General features: G+C 37.7%; 4 protein-coding genes across 7 annotated transcripts; 2 read left to right on the top strand and 2 right to left on the bottom strand.

Annotated features, from left to right (window-relative positions):
* Nucleotides 1–157: 157 nt before the first annotated feature.
* LOC108062475 (MTOR-associated protein MEAK7) lies at nucleotides 158–4,074 on the bottom strand. Of its 2 annotated transcripts, none has more exons than XM_070211410.1 (7): nucleotides 3,820–4,074; nucleotides 2,102–2,326; nucleotides 1,579–1,894; nucleotides 1,095–1,468; nucleotides 926–1,032; nucleotides 737–830; nucleotides 158–677 (listed from the first exon to the last, which is right to left on the bottom strand). In XM_070211410.1, the coding sequence occupies exons 1-7, from the start codon at nucleotides 3,946–3,948 to the stop codon at nucleotides 573–575; spliced, it is 1,350 nt and encodes a 449-aa protein (XP_070067511.1). In that variant the 5' UTR covers nucleotides 3,949–4,074; the 3' UTR covers nucleotides 158–572. The 2 variants fall into 2 exon arrangements, with proteins under 2 accessions (XP_070067511.1, XP_044250980.1); XM_044395045.2 differs by having other exon boundaries at nucleotides 158–681; nucleotides 744–830.
* Nucleotides 4,075–5,229: 1,155 nt separating this feature from the next.
* gudu (Armadillo repeat-containing protein gudu) lies at nucleotides 5,230–8,270 on the top strand. The gene is made up of 3 exons (XM_017149093.3): nucleotides 5,230–5,999; nucleotides 6,701–7,952; nucleotides 8,064–8,270. The coding sequence occupies exons 1-3, from the start codon at nucleotides 5,383–5,385 to the stop codon at nucleotides 8,202–8,204; spliced, it is 2,010 nt and encodes a 669-aa protein (XP_017004582.2). The 5' UTR covers nucleotides 5,230–5,382; the 3' UTR covers nucleotides 8,205–8,270.
* Nucleotides 8,271–8,553: 283 nt separating this feature from the next.
* Nucleotides 8,554–15,568, bottom strand: LOC108062435 (ras-related and estrogen-regulated growth inhibitor-like protein). Its single transcript, XM_017149094.3, has 6 exons — nucleotides 15,556–15,568; nucleotides 9,795–9,925; nucleotides 9,593–9,729; nucleotides 9,375–9,533; nucleotides 9,169–9,321; nucleotides 8,554–9,067 (listed from the first exon to the last, which is right to left on the bottom strand). The coding sequence occupies exons 2-6, from the start codon at nucleotides 9,901–9,903 to the stop codon at nucleotides 8,639–8,641; spliced, it is 987 nt and encodes a 328-aa protein (XP_017004583.1). The 5' UTR covers nucleotides 9,904–9,925; nucleotides 15,556–15,568; the 3' UTR covers nucleotides 8,554–8,638.
* A 3,981-nt stretch (nucleotides 15,569–19,549) lies between these two features.
* Nucleotides 19,550–23,310, top strand: LOC108062455 (uncharacterized). 3 transcript variants are annotated; one of them, XM_070211537.1, is made up of 4 exons: nucleotides 19,550–19,696; nucleotides 21,812–21,944; nucleotides 22,319–22,940; nucleotides 23,005–23,310. In XM_070211537.1, coding segments are annotated over exons 1-4 (891 nt in total). In that variant the 5' UTR covers nucleotides 19,550–19,695; the 3' UTR covers nucleotides 23,140–23,310. The 3 variants fall into 3 exon arrangements, with proteins under 3 accessions (XP_070067638.1, XP_070067639.1, XP_044250970.1); XM_070211538.1 differs by lacking the exon at nucleotides 19,550–19,696 and adding an exon at nucleotides 21,447–21,567; XM_044395035.2 differs by lacking the exon at nucleotides 19,550–19,696 and having other exon boundaries at nucleotides 21,678–21,944.
* Nucleotides 23,311–24,090: the final 780 nt, after the last annotated feature.

Here is a 24,090-nt window from a genome sequence, read left to right as displayed (position 1 = left end):
TAATAACTGAAGTTTTCTTCTTCATAACAATTTACATTGAGTTAATTCATAAAAGAATTTTACATTTGGTTTTAATATTCCTTAAAAAAATCCACTGTGATCACTCCATTACAGATAAAATTCTTTGTCACAATGTTATAGTTAAAAAACTTGGAAATAAATTAGAATTCAGCAAATATTTTGCATTTTATTGACGTAGGATAGAAAATGGGAAAATTCGACGATTTAACATTGCTTATTATGCTTGCTTGTTTGTTACACCATTTAAATGATTTCATTTTCACACTTTAAGATCTAAAACGCAACAACAATACTCTCAGTATTACATAAACTATATCCATTATACATTGTATATATATAAACATTAATAGCTAAACAAAAACGTTTATAGGAATGGATTGAACAAATACTCTTTTGTTCGCAGGACTTTCTTTTTTGTGTTTGATAGGGATTGCAATAAGGCTAAAGGAAATATAATTGAATTATTAACTGCACACCCAAAACGGGCATGGATTCATAAATTCTCGAACATGATAAAACCAAGCATTTCCTCTTAATAGTTTCATATAATATCAATCATCCATTCCGGGTTCGCGTAAACCATCCGAGTGCATTTTCTTGCCAGAAATTTCCAACATAGCGCGATCTTCGAGATTGCTATCCAGCACCGAACGTTTCTGAGGGTTTCAGGTAATATAGTTATTTATTATCAAAATAGTGTTAAAACTAAACATACCTGCTGACCCTCGCCTTCTTCATCTCCTTCTTTTATGGGTAAATCTCCCACGGCCCAAACTTCCATGTTTCGTATTTTGAATTGCTTGCGTTTACTGTGGAAAGATCAATATAAATTATAACATATTTTGTGTTAATTTAAATTATGAAACATTTTCTGATCACAAAATATTAATGGAAATGTACTCACCTTAATTGCACATAATCTCGATATGTGGTGCAGCTTTCAACGCTCTGTCCATCGCCAAAACTGCAGTCAATCCACAGGCCCCAGAAATCGAACTGTCCGCCCATACCCTATGCACGAGATATAAACAATTAGCAGAGCCATCAATCAATTACTTATAAACATTACTCACCAGGCCATTCGGCATAGTCTGCTGATTCAAATTCAAATACTGATAGTGATCGTTATAAGTTGTTGCCGAGAAGCACCGCATGGCAGGGCTTAAGGTGTAGAGCAAGGAGTTGTCATCGCCCCCGAATTGGGGTTTCACTGACCACGTTTCGGACGCATAGCCACCAAATATGTATTGATCCTCGTCCTCGATGAAAAACAACGTGGGTCCCTTGTCCAGGACTTTTCCCAGCATCGTTGAGAAGCTTTCGCCGTTGATCTTCGATGAGAAGAGAAAACGCCACTTGTGGCGATGCTCGCGGGGTAATTGAGCATTGATATAAAGGACGTGCGGCAGTTCGATGATTGGGCGATAATGACTGTTTTGAGGAGCATCTGAAAATGAGAGCATTCATTTATTTCTAGTAGCAGATTTTTCATGTTACTTGCTCATTTAACTTATTAATCTTTTGAAGATCAAAAAAGTTGAATTGCAATTTGCTTACCACACAGTTCTGGTAGAATGGGAATTTCCATTTCCTTGATTAAGTTGCGTTTGCTGCCACCATGACGACAATACAGCTGACTGAAGACCTCGCGCCAGATCTGCAGAAACTGCGGAGTGACGTGCAACCAACGTTCCAGGGCCTCAGTGGGCATTGTGTGCTCCAGCTCCTTGCCCAGATTTCGCATCAGGCCCTTGGCAAAGGTGGCCGCGGAACGCTCTGTGGTATTGAAGCCCAGATCCTGCCACTCCTTGATGCTCGAGTTCTTGGCAGTGCTCTCCAAATGCACGTAACTCTTGATCACCGAGTAGATGTACTAAATAAAAATTAAATTGATTCGGTTATATTAAAAATACAGAAAAATATTAAACAGGGTATAATAAATAAACAAAATGTTGACAAAAGTATAATATTAAGATCAAAGCGAGACCCGATTCGATAGCATCGAATTATAATAATATTTTACCGATGTTTGATAATGTTTACTTAAATCCCACAAACATTCGTTTATTTATAGACTCACTTGCTCCAATTGCTTGCTGTTGAAGGTGTCATTTCCACTTCTTTCCATCGAGCCCAGTAGCATTTGGATCTTCTGGTCCATACTTCCCCGCTCCATTATATAGTAGGGCTCGCCGAATTTCCTTAGCTGTATGTTGACACATTGCTGACCAGGCTTCGTCGGTGTAAACAGATACTGAGCCGTACTTTCGGCCAGCGAACGTTCAATGGTTTGCGACCAAGTTTCCTGTTTTCAAAACAAAACAAAAGATATAAACAAAATGAGCACCGGATACGTAAACATAATTTTCCCGCTGCTGTCAGCAAATTCTTGCAGGGAACGAAGGTCTGGGAAGCGCTGACACAGATTAACCCATTAAGAACCGCTCGCAAACAAAAAGCTATTTATGCTTATATTTTTGAGTGGGTTTTCATTCAACATGGGTCGCTTGCAAGATTGTATTAATATAATCAAATTTAATAGTTAAAATTTTTGTATTTTAGAAATCCCGCTATTACTTCATACTGAAAAACGTTTCTGTTCTGAGCAATGATTATTAAATTTATGTGAATGCGGGACCATAATGTATGCCGCAAACGGGTTAAGCATATTGCTTATTTTTAATTCAATTGGGCTGGCCCTAATTGACGACCCCAGTCATCGGAATCACGACTAATTCGTTAGCAAGCAAATTCAACAAAGCAAAAGACAAACAACGAAATGCGACTGCAAACAAATTAGACAAATTGTCGATCCGTTTGCAGAGACCCAGGAATTATCAATTCATAACTGATAACACCTCCGTTGTTATACATAGATATCGAATTTCGGTATACCCTAGCGAATGTGGTGTTAATCACACTTGGACTATAAATAGATCAAATAATCAACATTTAAAGGAATCATCTGGTTACAAACAAACAATTTTTGAATGGTTGCATTTCCGTCATCTGTTGTGGTAAAAATAAAACGACTGAGAAATCTGGGGGCCTTGAACCGGCATCGGGAAAAGTTATATCACAAGCGTTTTTTAGATTATAAATTGTGTGCGATAAAGTTGAGTAAACTTAGTGGGTTAATACCCTAGATAATACCTATATGCATTTTCTTGTTATAAAGTAATTGTATTACTGTTATTTAACACTTTATTAGATTTTGGGGTTATTAACCTTTTATGACTTCTATTTATAAAGTTGTACTTTGCAGTTTTTGAGGTCAAGATCTTATTTTTAAGTAGTGGAGAAAGTTTTTATACTTTTCATTGCGTAAAAATACACATTTTCAAAATTTCACATGCACAAAAAAAAATTCTGTTGCTACAAAAATATTCAAAATGGGAGTCCTGAAACTTACATCGAAAATAATCTTTTTTCAAAGAAGTGTGTCAAATTTTAAACCGTTATAAGTTAAAATTTTAGGATAAATTAAAAATTAAATTTGAAATTAAAAAATTTTAAAAATTTTCAATAACAAATTTAAAAACAAAAATGGGCAGTTTTGAAATTTTTTTTGAAATCTTGAATGTTTTTGGAAAAATACCCTTTCATAGGGTGACAATCGCAGCAGTGGATGGCCGTTTGTCATGAACTCAAGGGCCCTGATATTTTATTTTGTTGTTGAAGGAAGTTCACGCCGCGCGTCCTTGAACTTGTGACCCTGACCCCGCGCCATTGCAGCCTGCAGTTGGCCATTGATTTTCGCACTCACACCACACACGTGGCACTGGAATTCCCACTTACCACCAGCCTGTCTTGGGTCATCTTCTCAAGGGCTCCACCTGAAGCGTTTTTGTACGCCGATTCCAGCATGCGAAGCTCCTCCGACGTGTAGAGATTATCCGTCTCCCGCTTGCCACTCGCATTTCCCATTTCCCACGCGCAGAATTAGTTGGCTGATATTACGACAGCAGGTAAACAAACAATGCAGCTGCTGCTTCTTATGATCGCGGATTTTAATTGAAAATAAAAAACAAACAACTCGACCAGGGCTGGAACTAAAATCGATTTCAGTTCAATGCTATCGATGTTTCTACACTTTCGGCGATAGTTTTTCGAGTTGCCAACACCGCTTGAATTGGTTGGTGTACTAGCTATGGTTGCAACCAAATATTAAATTTAAAAATAATTAACCAGTAAATTTGTTATTTAAGAAAAAAAGCATCTTTGCTTTACTTATTAGCAGATCAAAAATAATAATTCTGATGGGGATTTATTATTTGTTCCACATCAATAAACAATGGTGCGTTTTCGACCAAAGAACAATATTTACTAAAATTATGCACCCATATTAATGAGAAAAGTACACAAATGATTTCTTCGCACAGGTATAAAAGACAAAAATTCAGAGATTATCAAGCAGTAAATCCGAAATGTTTCTTAAAATCTGTGTATTTTTAACAGTACTGGGACTGTGTTCTCTGGCTGGTGCCTATCGAATTATTCCAAGCATTGATGATGGTAATATTTAATTTATAAAAAAAACTCTTTTTAAATGAATTGACACTTTTAATAGGCATCCAAGTCAATCAAAATGTAAACACCACCCCCTTTGTAAAGATTGGCAATGGTTATTATTACTTCGATACCGTTGGTGAAAAAAACTGGTTTGATGCCTTCGAGTCGTGTCGGCAAATGGACGCAGATCTAATATCGTTTGAGTATATTGAGGAATGGAATTTGATTAATCAATATATATTAGACAACAAAATAGATCATTTATATTGGACCTCTGGCAGTGACCTAGCGGATCCCGGAAAACATAAGTGGTTCACAAATGGCTTACCAATAATATTAAACATTTGGCTTGAAGGAGAACCAAATAATCTGGGTGGAAATGAACGTTGCGTAGAGTTAGGAAAAGGAAGAGCTGGAAATAGTTACAACGTCTTGAATGATGAAAAGTGTTTGGAAAAAAGATTTTATATATGTAAAGCTCGCCAGCCCAAGACCGCTTCATTTGTTATCTGGTAATCCATTTATGAAAATGTACTTTATTTTCAACATTTTATTCAAATATATTATGTATAGGATTATATTGAACCACAAGAGTTGGAATAAATAAAGTATAGTTATTTTGTTTCCAACAATTATAACCTTTTATGACTTATCGATATCTTTATCTTTATCGGGGGCATTTTTTAAATTTCACTTGGTTACCTTAGCAACATGCCGTGTTAAATCAATTGCCTAGCCCAAAAATTCTCTCACTCAAAAAAACACAATAAATTCCCATACATAGGACAAAGAACCCGGCATACCGATAGATATTTGAGAAATCCCACAAGGAATCCACCACAAAAGAAGATGATTGTCACCAGTAGCGGGACTTCTCATCAGCGGGGCCGAAAAATTCGGGAACAGTGCGGATCCTGTCCGAATCGGTTCTCCAAGGACAAGCGGCAGGTGATCGCCGAGGATTCGGATACCACGGAGGTGGAGTCGGACACGGATGAGGAGGACCGCTGGAAGGAAGTGGCACGGGCCTCTGAAATTCCGGCCGACTATTATAATATCCAGAAACTGGTCAAGTACATCAAGGCGGGCAATCAGACAGCCACTATAGTATCGTTGTGCTGCTTAAAGGACTACGATCTGAGTACCCAGATCAATCAGTTCGCCATCTCGGACATCGGGGGGCTCGATGTCCTGGTAAATATTCTGGAGTGCAGCGACACCAAGTGCTGTTTGGGTGCCCTCACAGTTCTCTCGGATATCACACTGAACATCGATATAAGGAAGACCATCGTGGACTTGGATGGCATTCCGCTGATAGTGGACATTTTGAACTCCTCGATGAAGGATCTAAAGACAATGGCAGCCGAAACACTGGCGAATGTGTGCAAAGTGCGACTGGCGAGGAAGTATGTGCGCACCTGCGGGGGAATCCCCAAGCTGGTGGATCTCATCGATATTAAATTGAGGTGAGTTACCTAATACCTAGAAGAGGTTTTTTAACAGGTTTTTGTGTGCTCATGGCGATTTTTAAACATGGTATGAAATATAAAAAATGATCAAACTAGTTTTAAAACCAAAAAATATTTCAATATTTATTTTAAAAAATGTGTTAAAATCATATTTTCAAAGATAAATTCAGAAAGCAATCCATCATGAAAGCATTTAATGGTATGAAATATAAAAAATGATCATAGTTTTAAAACAGCGGTCGGCAGCGCCCTATTAAGTGAGCATAGGGTTTTGTTCTGCCGCCGCGCTGCTCGCACATGTATAACGTAGAACAGCGGTCTGCACACACACATCGATGAGCTGCCCAGTGCAAATTACTCACACAAATATAAAACAAAATGTCAACGTATGTGTGTGCCGACCGCTGTTTTAAAACCAAAAAAAAATATTTCAATATTTAATTAACAAAAAGTTTTAAAAACATATTTTCAAAGATATATTTTCAAGATAAATTCAGAAACAAATTCGTCAGAATTACCTGAACATGTTTCAGCATTTCATGGTACGAAATATAAAAAATGATCAAACTATAGTTTTGAAACAAAAAAAATATTCAATATTTAATTAACAAAATAGTTTTAAAAAACATATTTTCAAAGATAAATTTTCAAGCTAAATTCAGAGAGCAATCCATAAGAAATACCTGAAACCGTTACAGCATTTTAAAGACCCCTCGTGACACACTGAGTGCCGATGATCTAGAATCGCTGGATATGACACGAGCTGGAGCCCGAGCCCTTTTCACCCTGGCCGATTCCAAGCACAACATGGAGCAGATGCGCAAGAGCGGAATCGTTCCTTTAATGGCTCAGCTTCTGAAGTCCTGCCACATCGATGTGGTCATCCCCATAATGGGCACCGTTCGCAAATGCTCCTCGGAGCCGAAATTCCAACTGGCCATCACCACCGAAGGCATGATTCCCGACATTGTGACCCATTTGAGTTCCGAGAACACCGAACTAAAGATGGAGGGCAGTACAGCGATATACAAGTGTGCCTTCGATGGAAATACCAGGGATTTGGTTAGGGAGGCTGGCGGCTTGGAGCCCCTGGTTACGATCATTAAGGACAAGAACTTAAGGGACAATAAACCCCTCTTGAGGGGCGCCACTGGAGCGATTTGGATGTGCGCCGTTACCGATGCGAATGTCAAGGTATTGGATCAACTGAGGACGGTCAACCACTTGGTGGCCCTGCTGAATGACGAGTGTGACGAGGTGCTGACCAATGTCACTGGAGCTCTTTCGGAATGCGTGAGGTTCCAGAGCAACCGGGAGCAATTGCGTCAGGCTGGAGGATTGCCAGCCATGGTTTCGCTGCTCAACAGCTCGCACGCCCCACTCCTAGAAAATCTGGCCAAGGGTCTGAAGGAGTGCGCCGAGGATCCGGAGAGCATGAGGATCCTGGAGGATCTAGATGCGGTTCGACTGATCTGGTCTCTGTTGAAGAACACCAGCACAAGGGTTCAGGCCCATGCAGCCTATGCCATTTGCCCTTGCGTTCGTAATGCCAACGACTCCGCCGAATTGGTGAGGAGCTTGGTGGGCGCCATGGAACTGGTGGTGGGTCTCCTAAAGTCCAAGGATATTATGGTTCTATCCGCCGTTTGTGCGGCCATCGCTACTATTGCCCAGGATCAAACCAATCTGGCCATCCTAACCGATCTGCGGGTCATCTATAAGCTGGCCGATCTTGTCCAGACCACCGACGATCTGCTGCGCATGAACTTGGCCGCCGCCGTGGCCGCCTGTGCCTGTTTTGGCAATAACACCGAGGAGCTGGGACGCCTGCGCACGGTGACCCCAATTGTCACCTACATGACCAGCGACAATCCCCTCGTGCATCGCAGCACGGCCATGGCCCTGGAGAAGCTATCGATGGATCCGCAGAACTGCATTACCATGCACCAGGTGGGAATCTACTTTAGTAGCTTACTAATTTCGAAAAATATTATTTATAATTTAATATTTTTGAGCAAACTTTTCCCAATTTAATCTACTTTATTATTTAACTTCCTTTAGAGTGGAGTTGTTCCCTTCCTGCTGGAGTGCATTGGATCCACCAATAAGGAGCTCCAGTTGGCCGCCGCTGGTTGTCTGAGGAATATCCGAGAACTGGCCTTGCGGGCCGAGGAATATCTGCTCAAAATCGACGATGACTAGCTTGTTTTTTGCTTTGTTATGTTGTGTAATTGCTATTCGACTAAATATATACGTCAGTGCTAGCAATTACCTTTTAAAAAGTTATTAAATAAAGTGATTTTCAGCACCTTTAGTTACAATTAATTAAAACAAATATATGTAAGGATAATAAAATCATTATATATAGAATTTTGATATCCGAATTTTTATTTAGATTTCTTAATTTTCGGAAACAAGGTATCAAAAATGTTTACCAATACAGCTTTTACTTCTAAAACAGTTCGATCCTTTTTTCACTGCATACTTTTCGACGCCTTTGTAATTGATTCCAAAACCGTTAAGATTTCCCTCCCAAAAAAAAACGAACTGCTTTCCATGACAATAACATCTAGCTATATATTTGTCGCTACACTTTGACTAACTAAGCTCGACCCGCCCCGGATTAAAATCCCCTCTCAATAACTGGCGTTGCTGCCCCTGGTGGAGATGCTCATCCGTCGCTCCACGCGATTCGTGTGTGGCAATAAACATCCTGGCGGTGGATACCTCCATCTCCGCGGTCGCGACAACAGAGTTCCATCCGTTGAAGCTCTACTTCGAAAAGGGGCATCGATATCGCTGCGCGAACTGCTCAAACTACTGCTGGCAATCTCATCCGTGGACTCCGTGTGGTCACCACTGCTCTCCTCCAAGCAGGCGCTTCCGATGACCAGAAAGGAACGTCGACCGGCGCCCAAGGACGAGGCGTCGTAGAAGGAACAGGATCCCGAATCGGGGGTAAGCACCCCATCCGTATTGGCTACATCGCTTGTAGAGCGCTTGAGCTTTGGGAATTTACTGAAGACCCGCCAAAAGCGAAAAACATCGCGAAAGACGTTCTGAACCTAAAATAAAGGATTTGATAAAAATAGTAATAAAATATAATAGTTCTCTAGTTTCAATATATTTATAAATAATGTTTGTATTAACTGATTTTTCTTCTTACCTGATCAACACTCTCCCTAACGGAAATCTCATGAAAACAGGCGCAGGATAGCTCTTTAAACCGACGCTGACCTTCCTCTAAGCTCACCATTCTATCCCCCGGTTGATCTGTCTTATTACCCACCAATATGACAGGAATATCCAATATGTAGTCCTGGAAAACGAAGTAAATATTATAAATGAAACTAAGAGATTACCATTACTCACTTTACTGGCCGAGCCCAACTTGCGTCTCCGTTTGTTGTAATTGATGAGGAACTTTAAGCGACTGCACTCATCGAAGGAACACTTGTCTGTGATGGAATACATAAGAATAAAGGCGTCGGCCCAGCGAATATTAGACTCCAGACTAACGCCATCTAGCTCCTAAAAAGTAAATATTTTAAATAAATACTTGAGAACTTCAAGTGAAATTTAAAACCCACTTGCAGCTGACCGGTGGCATCCAGAATGTCAAACTGGATTTGCTCCTTGTCCAGCGTGGTTTGGCAGGTGTAAATCTTCTCCAAATTAGGATCATATTCGCCAATAAAGCGTCGGGTAATGAAACGCACCACCATGGCTAAATTTGAAAAGTCCCTTAAGTTTGGAATTCCTTTTTTTTTGGGAGGTGAGCGGAGAACTCACCCGTTTTTCCCACGCCACTTTGGCCCAAGACCATAACCTTCAGAGTCTTTTGTTTGTTGGTATGCAGGCCCAACTTGACCAGCGATGACTTTGGCGAGGTGGCATTCATTGCAGATACCAGGAACAATAGTCTGGAAAATATAATAAAAAACGTTGTCCAAGTGAGAAGAATATTAGAAGAAAAGTTATTCATGCGACTTGGGAATACCCATATTTTGAATGTGATAAAATTATATTATATTCATTTTATTTGTATTAAGTTTAGAATGTACAGAACTAATAAAAAATATTTTATTCAGTTTAATTTAATCTACAAACTATCATATTTTTCATAAGAATAAAATAAAACAAAGCAGAATAGCTATGGGTCTTCAATAATTGCATTATAGACACATTATTATTTATTTTAAATTTTAAAATATTTATTAGAGTACTTATATTATTATATTATATTATTTAAACACAAAATGCTAATATGACATTTTAATCTATTCCAGGGTATCTTCGGTATTTGGTTTGGGTCTGGGTGTTAACGTCTCGTATTTCCGAGACAATATGTCTGTTGGGACTGAGTGACACGACCTTTGTTGACCCAAAATTCCTGATGCTGTTATGGCTATCTCCGAGCTCCTTAACCCACATCAAAATGGTTCTGCACTAAAGAATGGGACTAGACTAGCTCGCTTTCTAATTTCGGACATCAACTTCCAGCAATATTGCATATTTATCCCGCCTGAACACAACAAAGACAGGCCAATCTTGTACACCACACTCAAAAGAAAAATGTTTTCGACATTTACATAGAAATTTCAATTAATTACGTTTTAATTATTAAAGTTTTAATTATTAAAAATACTCTAAAGTAAGTAAATAAATTACACAATTATTGTATTGATAAATGTCATAATAAATAAAACTTAAAGTAGATTAGGTTTTAATCGAATTAAACCTTTCAGCTTAAAATATTTCGATAATTGTCCTTGTTGATATTTATGTTCCTTACGTTTTTTTTAAGTGCTCAAATTTCAAAACCCAGCAGGAACAAACGCTAAACAAAAGACGTGCGGTTTGTGTGTTTTTTATAGCCACCCATGGACATTTCTACACACATATGTCGGGTGTGGATGTGGGAGGAAGAGTGTTTGTGCTTTTGATAAGGTCAACAATGTCAGACTACCGACAACTATGAAACATTTATTGGACACTTTCTGCGCTGTCCTCCAGAAACAGCCGCAGACGCAGAAAAAAGCGGGAAATGCAGGATACCGCGTTGTCCTTGGCCATTGTCATGGTCATTATTATAAATAATAAGGACACTCCCCGCTAGCCGATTAGCGCAGGATGTCAAAGGATATCAAAATATGGCACAACTACTTTCTGAGAAACGAGCAACAAGTGACAACAATAAAATATCAATTATCACTTGTCTCGAACGAAATGTCACTTGTTCATTTCGTGTCCTTCAGTTCCGGATATCGATGAGTCCTTCATTTGTGGACATATGTGTGGAGAAGTTCTTGGCTCAGTTCAATGACACGTGCCAGCATTTGTGTTACTTATGTATAATAAAGTGGCGAAAATACTTCATAGTGCAGTGATAAATAACTGCTGATAAATATACTTATGTTTATGAAAAACAAATATCAGTAAAATTAGTTTTTGAATAGCTACTATTCTGACAATAATTCTTAGATTTCCTAACAAATCAATAACATTTCATAAAAGCTAGACCAGTGAATAGCCAACTAAACTAGAATTATTAATGCAACTATTATTTTCATCCCATTACGCAGTAATTACTTAATAAATTGTATTTTCTAAAGATGCTGTCAGCTAAATTTCATTATAGAAAAGATTCCATAATTACTCAGCAACTAAAGCCATTCCCCTTTAATAATTATATTTATACAAATATTATTTTCATCCCTTTTAAATTTATTTAATATTTGTAAAGCGCAGCCATCTCAATTACCTTTTGGGAAAGATCAATCACTATTTCTAAGTAATTAAAACGTATTTTTGGTTCAAGAATAATTGCACATCTTTTAAGGTTTCGCCGGGCAGCCAAGGTATTGAATTGTAGCAAACTCGTAGACAAAGTGAAACAAATGAACTCGACGGCGCAGACGAGTTGTGGGCGAAACTAAGTCCAGCTTACCTCACCTCATCTGAAAACCAGAGCCGCACGATTGCTGTGCTTTCTCCGCTCCAAGTTTTGCTGCGTAGATTTTAATTAGTTGGATTTGAAACTCAAACACTCGACGGTGCGTGCTTAATGAAGCGTTTTCCCGCTTTCCTATTTTCCTGGCTCGAGCTCAGATTCCCATTCCTTCAGACCAGCTGCCGCATTACCAATGCCAACGTGGCGTATACGTAATGCCCAGCATCAAGTGGTTTTTGGGGGCGGGCTTTAAGCCGATCCGGAAAGTTTTGTCTGTAGCCAGACGTTTTTAATCCCCAAAAGGGAAAAACTTTTGTGCTTCCCTGCTAATTTGTATTTAATTATACATTTCGGTGGAAGTTTTCTTGAAAGGAAGTCTGGCTGCCATGTTTTGGTTTTCACACGCCCAAAAGTATGCTATGGAACTCGTGAATTAATATTATTCTTGCTTCTCCATTACATTTCACTCACTATCCCACACTCCTTTCGATTCATTTTTTATTGCTCAGAATATTTTTTTTAAGACTAAGAAGGATGATGGGTGAGGTCCTTGAACAAGAGATGATTTGAAGGTGAGCAGGCAAAGGGGGATGCACTGAAGCAAGGTGTAAAGCAGCAGCTCGAGCGCACACTAATGAGTTTCCCAGAATTTCTACAAGAGATGGTTAAGGGTATTCGTCATGTAACAGCATCGATGGCCAATAAATGAAATCAAATGGAAACGACTGGTTTCTGTGGCAATGCTTTAAAATGTTGGGGTCTCTTGAAAAAAGAAAATACAAGTCATTGCAGTTGAGGAAGCAACAAGTACGTATTTATGGAAAGATAATTGAGTGGTTTAGTGTTTGCCCGAAATAGACATCAATTTTAAAATTAAATTGATATGTTTGAATTACATAACGGGTGGGTAGATTGGTCTTATGACGAACGGATACTTTAACTTTAACTTGAAAAAATTGTTTTTAGTTAAAAAAGGACAGTAAATATTTCTGAAAGTATTTAATAAATTAAGTCTTTATTTTCTTGTGTTTTAGACAACTAAATAAATATGAAATTTAAACACCTATGCTGATTTGATGCTAATCCTAAAAATTCAAGGCTGTTACCTGGGTTGTTAATTAATTTTAAAACAAAAGAAACACCTTCCGTCCTAACAAACTAACCCAGAATTATGACACTTATACTTTTACTGCCAAAAACTATCCCACATTTGCGTTGTTAGCCCCATCAACTTATCTTTCATCGCACCCTAAACTTACCCCAAACCATCGAGTGCCCCTTATGTCAGGTAATGACAGGACACTCGCATGTCTGAATTATCAGGACGACGACCGGACCTTGGCAAAGGCATTGAAAATGAAAACCCCAGCAGCGAGACGATGAAATGAGTTAGGACCCACTGGGTTGTTGACCTGGTTGTTATGTTTACCAACACAACACATGCGGCTCTATTGCGCACTCAAAATAATTCGGGGTCCAGACGAAATTGAGTTGCGGTACTCTATAGTTTTCCTCCTCCCCGATTTTCAACACCCTGAATGCCCTTCCCCCTTTTTTTTCTTATTTTTTGGCACGTGTTGGGCTGCTGTAGTTGTCCTAGCCCGAAAGTTGATTGGGTTGATGAGGATGATTATGCCGTTTGGAGTTCCACGGAAAACAAATCAAACTGCCCAGCCAACAAGTGGTTGTTCAGGAAATGAGGGGGCGATGGGTTTGGGTGTCGAGTTGTTGGGTTGTCATGGTGCCAACCAATTCCACTTTCGGCTAAGGCTAAGGTCATGGGAAGTGCGCCACTTGCCATGCGGCCCATTGTTGATGATTGGAGTTGCCCACTCCAAGCAGTCTCAATGCCCCTGCCCAAACCACTTTTTCCACGTTTTTTGCCTGTCATTTCATTTTGGTATCGAGCAGCAAGTTAACATTACCAACACTTACACACGAAGAAAATGTATTATTTTAGATAAAAATGTATGATTGTCACATGATTAATTAAAAAAAATACAAAAATTTTGTGCAATAACTAAATATTTTTACTGAAGGGAAAAAATAAATATGAATTTTTATTACCACTTTGTAATTCAGAAATTTAATAATAAAATATAATTTTATTAAAATATTTCTATGACATTTTCTTTCACTGTGCAATAACAGCGAATGTTGCCATTGGTTTTCTCTCCGTCACTCAGTTTGTTTTGCTGTGCGGCCATGAAATTGAAAATGCGTAAAAATCGCCGGAGTTGGCGGTCAATTTCCTCCACATAAGTATTCACCTTGAGTGGGGTTTAAATATATATAAAAATAAGTCTATGAAAAGAAATTTCTTTCCCTCTTTTGTTGGGTAGCCTTAGATGCAGACATTGCTAAATCAGCCTCATAAATACAAGTCAAGCGTCATAAATGTTTTTTTTAGTTAGACTCACACGGGTGATTTTTTGTTGACTAAGCATTTAAGTAAACATAGACACGGGTTTTTTTTTTAAAAGGGCTATGTAATGGTCAACGAAAAGGAAAGGCTCAAAAAAAATGTGAAGGGATTAAATGGAAAATAAGGTGAAGGACAAAACTTAAACAGTTTTAAGCTGTTTGATATTTGAGATGGTTCTAAAGTTGGGTCGTGTTTTGAAGGAAGAAAACTTTTATTGCAAAATAATGAGCGGACAAAACAAAAATTTAAGAAAATAAGCGTTTAAACCGCTAAAGGGTGATTAATTTAAATTTACAATTTAATATTTCAACCTTACTTTAAACCACTTTCTTAACTCCCAAGTAATAAGAGGAAACAAAAATGTTCAAATTTTCTGTGAAAATATGGATTTTCTTATATCAGACATCACCCACTGCGCATAATTATTATCAAATATGGCAGGCTTTTATCTGCTTATTTCCGTTCCTCTTTCATTCCAATAAAAATTGGGTTTTCTCATAAATATCAATGGAATTTATGATGGTGAACAGCGCTTCGCATAGAAGGGAAGCCACAAATTGAAAGAAATCTCTTTAGCCTCAGACATTCCTTGCCACATTTGCCACTTGTCGTAGGCTGAGATGCAAAATATCAATAACTCAGGGAGCCCCATAACATGTTATAACCCTCCCCCGTCAGCAACCCAACCCTTAGCTTGATTCCAGCTTTCTGCTCTTTATGATCCCCATCCTCATAAAATTCCCATGCACTTGTCGTACCCACTCATTGTGTCAGTTGTTCGGAACGATGAATTATTTTTGATACCCTAGATGAAGGGGGTTGTATTGGATTCAACGATTGGTTATTGCTGTGTGCTTAGCATTATAGGAAGTTAGATTGAGGTAAGGTTTACTATTTCTAAGCCAGAGGATTTTATTATAAAAAACCCTTTTATGTTAAGTTGCTAAAAAAGTAGAGTATAGTAGATAATGATTAAATATTGTACAATTTTGGAACTGAAATCGTTTGCCATAAAAATATATTTAACTGTAGAAAAATATTCCCTGTAAATAAATTAGAAAAGAAACAGTGTACCTAGAAAATTAAGAGGTAGCCTTAACTTAGAAGAAACAAGAAAGGAAGCTACCTTCGGCCAGCCGAAGCTTATATACCCTTGTAGATAAAGTAATGCTTACTCGGTGCAGTTCCAGGAATTCCAATTTTGTTTTTAAGTAGTCAAGAATCAAAACGCCTACTTCCTACAAAGTTACAGTGGATTTTTATTATATTTGTTTGAATTTTCCTATGGGAGCCTTAAGATATAGTGGTCCGATCCGGCTCGCTCCGACATATGTACTACCTGCAATAGAAAGAAGACTTTCGGGAAAGTTTCATCGCGATAGCTTTAAAACTGAGAGACTAGTTCGGACTAGACGGACAGACGGACAGACGGACATGGCTAGATAGACTCGGCTATTGGTGCTGATCAAGAATATATATACTTTGTGTGGTCGGAAACGTCTCCTTCACTGCGTTGCAAACATCTGACTGGAATTATAATACCCTCTACAAGGGTATAAAAAATGATTAAATATGTTTATGGAAATTAAATAGTTCTAGGGCATTTCCAAACTTTCCAAACAAATTAAATAGTTCTAGGGCATTTCCAAACTCCATCCACTAGCTAAGACTTTATCTTATTCGATTATTTTGCGGCTATGGCGTTTGTCATCATTTGCTACTGTCTCTGGTCGTGTCTGCGGTCGGCTGGCAATAAAACGCTTTTGTTTGTGGCTTTATATCCCATCCCACAAAGTAAGAGCCGGCCGCCACCGCACTTCAGTATCGGGCGCTATTAACTAGTCACTTTATGAAGGTGCGAGGTGTTTCCAGATAGTGGGGAAAAGGGGCCCCTGATTATGTTTTGTTGATATAATAAATCTTGCTGCGCCGTAGACACCCTTTTCCGTGACCCAACGCCCAAATGAGATATGCGATAACGCATAGTGGACCGCCAAATAAATCGAAATTTGCATTTCACTTTTGCACAGACAAGCTGGCGACCTTGCCGCCAAATTTAAAACATATCAAACAAACAAATCAAAAACAGACAGAGAGAGATGGAGAGGCACACCGCAATTTGTTTTATTTCTGAAACCATTTCAAAGTCAAACAGTTTTGCACAAGACTTTATTTTTTGGCGGAAGTGGCAACAATCAAAGCCAATTAAAATGATTTACAAATCAAGAGAATCGAGGAATATATGCAGAAAAGCATCAGGTGAAAAGTTATCGTCCATTGGCGAGACACGAGTCAAGGTCGACTGGAGAAGCAAATAATAATCGAGCATGAGCGGAACTTTTGGGGGCTTAAAATAAACACATATTTCAGCATAACATCACAAGTATTTGGTTGATTTCAGTTTTAAAAAACTATTTACTCAGGACTTTTTTGATGTCAGTCCCTCCGAAAACACCCTTTTCCACGCCCCTGCGCCAGACATAATTGTTTACAAAATAAACAAGAACTAGAAACAAGCAGAAAAATAAAACTTTTGATTTAATTTATTATGTGCCTATGAAATGTTATGTTTGCCACGTTTTATGAAAAAAAAAGTTTTGTTCAATTTGATTGCCATAAATTTGTGATTTTTATTTAGTTGTAATAATAATTATGTATACGCACCGTTGGATGAAACAAGATTTTGTTTTCCTCAGAATATATTTATTTGTTGTTTTTAATTTTTTATTTTGTACACGAAACCATTTTACTAGAACAACATTTAAACTTTTTGGTGTTTAAGAAATATAAAGTATTAGCACTGCTAAAAAAAATATTTATAAAATATTCATTTATCAAAGTTTAAATATTTATTTTAAACAACTTTATTTGGCAATATTTTGTTACTTATACTTTTTGACGGTTTATTGTTAAACGTTTTTAATGTGCTTTGTCTTGTTGTAGCTTGGTTTAATATAATTTATTTAAATTTATTTATTTATATGTATTACTTTTTTGTTGGTCATATTTCAAAAGACTTCTTATATTAATTTATTTATTTTATGCATTTTATTTAATCAGTAAATTTGGCGAATTGTTGACTCTTCAGCTTCCTGATTCGTAGTAAGCCTCTGGCTCGCAGCAATTATGCTTTTATATATCCAACTAGTACCGCTGCCGATGCCATCGAAGTGGGTTTATTGCGACGCAATGCCGACCAATGCGTTGCCATTGTAAGGCAATAATAAAAACACCACCCACTTTTCCTCCGATTTTCCACCTTCGTAGCGGTGTCGCGAAAGTCCTGGCGACATGTGGACCAATGTAAAATGCAAAAGAGTTCGGCGAGGAGGTGCACTGTATCCTATCCACGAGATACCGGGATGACAACAATTCGACCGAAGTTCGTGTCCGTAACGCGTCGCAACTGCTGTGCTGCCGTTGCTTGAATGAAGCAATGAAATTGAACAACAACAAAAACAGAAAGCGCGCGCAATATTCCGGTAAACATGTTGCCAGCAACATCTTTACGAAACATATCCCATTGAACGTCTTATCAATTTAAAATTAAACTATAGGTACACAGAGAAAAAAACGGAACAATATGGAACTGATATTGTTTCATATCAATTTTTCCATAACAAAACGGTATGATTTCATATCAATATGGTACAAAATCATATGTTCGGAAATATCATTTTGATATGAAAACAGATGGACCGAAATTGATATGAAAAAATACCCGATGGATGATTATTTTTGGTATTTTTTTTTCTCTGTGTACTGTCAAACACAATCAATCACTGTGCTAGTCAGAATTTAGTGTTAAAGGCATTGCACTCAGATATAAAAACCTTGCAGCTAAAAGTTACAAACTTTCTGACGATTAGCCTTTTGTTCTTCAATAAATAATTAAATAAAATGTTTTATAAATAAGGTGTGTTACAAAAAGTTAAATTAGATGATGACATTTTTCAATATTTTATATTTTGTAAAATCATAATAAGTGCATTTACATTAAAATGTATGTAGTAGTATTACTCATTTCTATCGAGTCTGGCAAAAATGTTGCCGACTCCATTACAAACATTCTCCCACCACGGGGGCAATTGAATATTTGTTTCTGCCTGACTGACCTTCACTTAACATTAGACCCAAGAAACAAAACAAACATAAACACAAAAAAAAAAAGAAAAGTATGCAAACATTTTCCATGTAATTGGCAATAAGCCATGTCCTAATGCTAGGCCAAACACTCTGCTCACACACACACGCGTCGGTATAAATGTTTACACGGCTTGGAACGCCGTAAAAACCCGCTATATATTACCCCCAGCTCCTATATAGAGTCGCCACCCAACCCAACCCAACCCAATAGCGGTGTGCAACTACAGGGAATGTGGCAACCTGTTGACATCGAAACGCCTCGTGGCACGTTCACTAATTGCTTCTGACAGTGGCAACAGGTTGAATTTTGCCAGCCGAGCTAATCATTAATTTTGGCCAACGTTAATGCCTTACGCTCGACTGCCTTGGGCTACGATGCCCACGCCCTTTGACCCCCATCACCGATTTTCGGTTGATTTATGTGTCCACCTTAAGCCTTAACCCCAGGGACCCGAAACCCCGACCTTTCAACCCCATCTGTCACTTTACATTCTTGTTGTTTACGGATAAGAAACCTAAAGGTGTCAAAAACAACAACCCCCACTTCTTTCAAGTCCACTTAAAATGTTCCACCTCTACGTTAGGTAAGATGCTGAAAAGGATAGGGGAATATCTTTTCAAGCTGAATAACTTGCTTATGCTAATTGGTGTTTATCAAAAATATATTTACTTCGAAACCATATGGATGAGTGATGATTATCATATAATATGCAAATTTCTATCTTTATTTTACCTTTAAAATATTTAAGAGCTGATTCCGACTTATATTTATATTATTAATATTTGCACCTTTGAACATTAAAGAAATCATTTTTGTAGGACAGAAGCACACTGTGCCTTCTTTAAGCTTTTTTTTATTTTCTGCCCCCTTTTGCCAACTGTTTTCAAAAATCTATTTATGGGAGGTCAGTAAATCTTCCCCACCCCGTCATTATTACCCTCGTTATTACCTGAGTCAGCGAGCTTCTGTAAAAGCTTTTCTAGCCAAGCAAAACAAAAATTAGAAACGAAAAAAACAAAATTCATTGCGATCAATTGCGGGAAATATTTACCAGAAAATCGGAATCAAAGCAATTTCTTACATTTATTTGGATTAATTGACAGTTTTCAGTTGAAAAATTAGCCAAATTAAGTTTTGTGACAGGTCAATCAGTGCAATTCATTGGAAAAGTGAGTGAGAAAATGAAACGAATTTATAAAGATATTTTCGTGTGTCAGTACTGGGATGCTGCTTATCCACTGTTCATTGGGGACTCGGAAAAAGGGGAAAGGCTGTTCCCAGACACTTGTTTACCATGTGAAAATTAGTTGTCTCCCAATTAGATCGAAATTAGCAGCGAGATAAAGTCGGACAGCTGCGCTCGTGCCCATCGAAAGATTCGATTAAGGGGGCTCCAACTCCAGTAAATTTGTTTGAGTTTAGATATGAGCGTGGTGTCTGCTCTCAAATCCACTTTAATAAAGCCGATAATAATACAGTCAACCATCATTAAAATTAATTATAACTTTAAAACTTAGCTTCTAACTTTTATAAAGTGTTTTTATGACTTTGAGAGTTTTTACAATTTATTTTACGTTATTTTTAAAGACTTATCAATTTATAAGGAATAAAATGAATTATAAAATAATTAAATTAATTAGTGATTTAAAAACAAAATAATTTTTGTATATATTACAAAATGATATTCTGCTTCAAGAAATCAGCTTACTTTTGTATGGTTCGATCTACTGAGTTTTAACTGTGTTTATATCGTAAGCAAACAGTTTGGGCTGGTCAGGTCTGGATTTGTTTTGGGTCTCTTCGGTATTGGTGTCTGTATGAGCATGCTTTTGGAGCATGCTGCACTCCCCAGACTGCGTGATTCACTTTGGCAGTCAACCTCTACAAGTGGCACTAGCGCAGAAAATACCCTAGGAAACTGCCAATGACGACACAGTTTATGACGGGGAGTTTCCGGGCAGTTTGGTTTATTGGTTTACATACTATAGACTATAGTTCATTTCCAGCAGAGTGTTAGATAAAAACTTACAATTTGGAAAATTTTCTGATCAATGGAAGATGCCACAATTGTGTGTTGACAAGATAATAAATGTAAATATCTATCGAACTATGTTTACTATTTAAAAGTTTTAAATTCCGCTTTTTAAATTTCTTTTTTAAAGGTAAATGTGGTCAATTTAAAAATTTCAATTTGAACTGCCTTAACAGATGGTAAAAAAAAAAATAAGTAAAAAAAATAGTTACAATAATGAGTAAATTAAAGGCTAAAAACTTTCTTAAGAGTAAGAGTAAGTTTGAAATTTTTAGTGTATTTAGGTACAACTTTATTTAATTCCCATAACTAAATCGATGTCTCCTAAGTGTTAGCCCTATAGGGATTGGTAGGTTTATCCTAAATTTTCCCACTCCAATTTTCACAGATTTCGCGTGTCGCGCCCATGCTGTGACTATTTTTAGAGTCACTGTTGTCGCCTAATCAATTCCACTGCATGTAACAAATATTTGTGCCCCGAAATCGCGTCGACATAAGGGATAAGGGTGGGGTGATTAGGGGATTTTGTCCTTAGGTTACCTCCTGCAGGGCCACGCTTATCGGCACGTCAAAGGGATTTGGCGAGGACATAACCAGATTTGCATGCTCATTGCTAATTAACGAGGATGGTCAAAGTACAGAAGGGGAAGGGGGCATAATGGAAATGGGATGTCTCTGGGTTGTGGGTGGTATTTATGAATTTCGGTTTTTGTTTTATTGCCCTCGAATGTGAACTTTACGATCTGGGGGAGAAGGAGGCAATGCACGCACCGGACACGAAGGCAACGCATGATGCACTGAATCAGAGAACCGGGGGGCCAGTGGGTGGCGTATTGCCTTTGTTCTATAGCACAAAAACTCGGCGACAATGTTTGAGGAAATCTCCATCAACGGATCATTATAAAACTGCAGCTGGCGGAGAAACAGCAAGTCAAACCGCCTCGAACATCCATCAGGGATAGGTGTCGATAGCTACTCGAGAGATTCCAGGCACTCCACTGCACAAAGGTGACTTGATCTTCAGAGCTGATTTTACTTAGGTGATAATTAGCCAAAGAGAGGGAGAATCTCTCGAGAAGAGACTCCCCATCGATTCGGGTTTCTTATCTCCAGCGAGTGAGAACTATCAAACGGCCATAAAAACAAGTCTCAGCCAGAAAATCTTCCAGTTTAAACTGAGACACTGAGACATCAACACGTTGATAAGGCAAATCCAAACGCGGAACTAATCTTCTTCACCTAATAATTCCAGTGAAATTCGTCGTATTCTTTTTCGCTTTTCTTCTAAACGCAACAAGAAGCTATCAGGAAGTTAAGAAAATGCCGGAGAAACAAGTTGCACCTGTTATTAATAACCTGGAGGGTTTCGAAGAGAGTTTACCCGGGTAAGTGGGAATTATTAAATCATCAACAACGGAAGTGTGACCTTGCCTTTGTGACATACAATCATGTAATGAAAAGCAAATTACTGATAAGCAATTCGCTAGCTTTAATCATTTCACTGCTTACTTAACTCACTCTCTTCTTATTTATTCCTTCTTTAAACAAAACTTAAACCCTCTTAATTTCATCAATTTTAATTTACATTTTTATAAAATCATTTTAATAATTTTTTGAATTCTTTAAACAACATTTGAAAAGGTCAAATTAAATACAAATACAATACAAATATAAAAATTTCAAATATTTCTTTTCGAGCTGTAAACATTTTTTTTAATTTTTATTCAAATTTATTTACATATTCTGTATTCTCTTGCAGTTATCTAAGTTCCGAAATTCCGGTTGCCGTACTCTTGGATTATGACGGAACCCTGGCCCCCATTGCAGATAATCCCGCCAAAACCAAAATGCCTGTGGAACTGGAAGCCATACTTCACAAGATAGCTAAGCATCCCAAGGTTTTCCTGGCTGTGATCTCGGGACGAGGTCTCAAAGATGTCCAGAAGCAGGTGAATATCGAAGGAATAACTTATGCGGGAAATCATGGACTGGAAATCGAGTATCCCGATGGCTCCAGGCACGATTACGAGTTGCCGACCGAGATCCAGAAAAACTATACGGACATGGTTCGGGAACTTAAGGAAAAGGTGGAGAAGAATGGAGCTTGGGTGGAGGATAAGAAAGTGTCACTCACCTATCACTACAGAGATACTCCCGTTGAACTGAAGGATCAGCTAAAACAGTTGGCTTCGGAGATCTGCAAAAAGTTTGGCTTCAGAGCGAATCAGGCCCATGAAGCCATCGAAGCCAAGCCTCCAGTAAATTGGAATAAGGGAGAGGCCGCCTTGTATATCCTGAAACAGAAATTTGGTGACAATTGGTCACAGGAGGTCAGTGTTGTTTTTGCTGGCGATGATACCACCGATGAAGATGCCATGAGGGTGAGTTCAAATAGTAATTTATTTGAAACTGCTTGTATTCTATATATTTTGTCAAATGTTTTAGGTCCTCAGAGGCTTGGGTCGCTCTTTTAGAATTTCTGCAGATGCTCATATCCAAACATTTGCGGATTTCCGATTGCCCAAACAGGCTGTGATGACCGATCTTCTCAAATGGATAGCTAATGTTTATGTTTCCTAGATTTTATCATTTTTTAGAAACAATGGATATTCGCGATAAAATTAAATTTGTAGAGTTCATTAATATTAACAAATTTGAATTTGATTTGTGCATAAGCAATACTAAAAATCCGTACTTCTAGATATCAAATAATTTTAAATGTTTAGTTAGTGAAAATTAATAAAAAAAAAAAATTACACATCAAATTAGGAAATAATAAATAACTACTCATTAAACAAAAGGGGAAAAGTGGTAAGTTATTTTTATTTTAAGAACTGTAAAATTTACAAATACAAAAAATTTGAGAAATTGTTTTTTTCTGTTTTGAAAAATATTGATATTTTATATCCTTACGCCCTCGTCAAATAATTTTTTAAGTTGGTGAATCAGGTCAAGATTAATTTGAAGCGAACTTCCGTAATCCGGCAAATAAATATTTGTGTTGATTTCAAGATTATCTGAAACAAAATTGATCATTAATCTCGAAGCTCTTCGTTTGAAGATCAAAAGAAAATAAATAAATCATTGAATGGAAATGTTTTCTAAAGAACATAGATCCAGATAAATGACTTTTCCGTTGTGTGAATGATCAAAATCCGCAGTTTTTAATTAGATTACTCTTTTTTCTAAATAATACCGAGAGAATCTGGCTAATAACGGCAGCACAAAGTGTGTCAACTTACAAGAAACACTTCCAAAAAGCAAACAACCTCAAACAAAGGTGCATCAAAGACATCATCAAAATATATACACACTATATGGACCCCCTGCTCTCCACAAAACCGAAAGTGGCGGCTATATAGACGGAAACCGTGTGTGTATTCTTTCATTATATATAAATGCCTCGAATACAGTCGAAGATCCATTATAGAATGTGTTTTTTTATGCGCATATGCCTCATAAATATTGTGGGAATTACTTGGCCAACGTACGGGACCAGAGTTGCCACCGCATATTTTGAGAGAGGCAGAA

Source organism: Drosophila takahashii, chromosome 2L (assembly GCF_030179915.1).
Source record: "Drosophila takahashii strain IR98-3 E-12201 chromosome 2L, DtakHiC1v2, whole genome shotgun sequence".
Classification (NCBI taxonomy): domain Eukaryota; kingdom Metazoa; phylum Arthropoda; class Insecta; order Diptera; family Drosophilidae; genus Drosophila; species Drosophila takahashii.
This window is presented reverse-complemented; position numbering and strand designations above follow the sequence as displayed.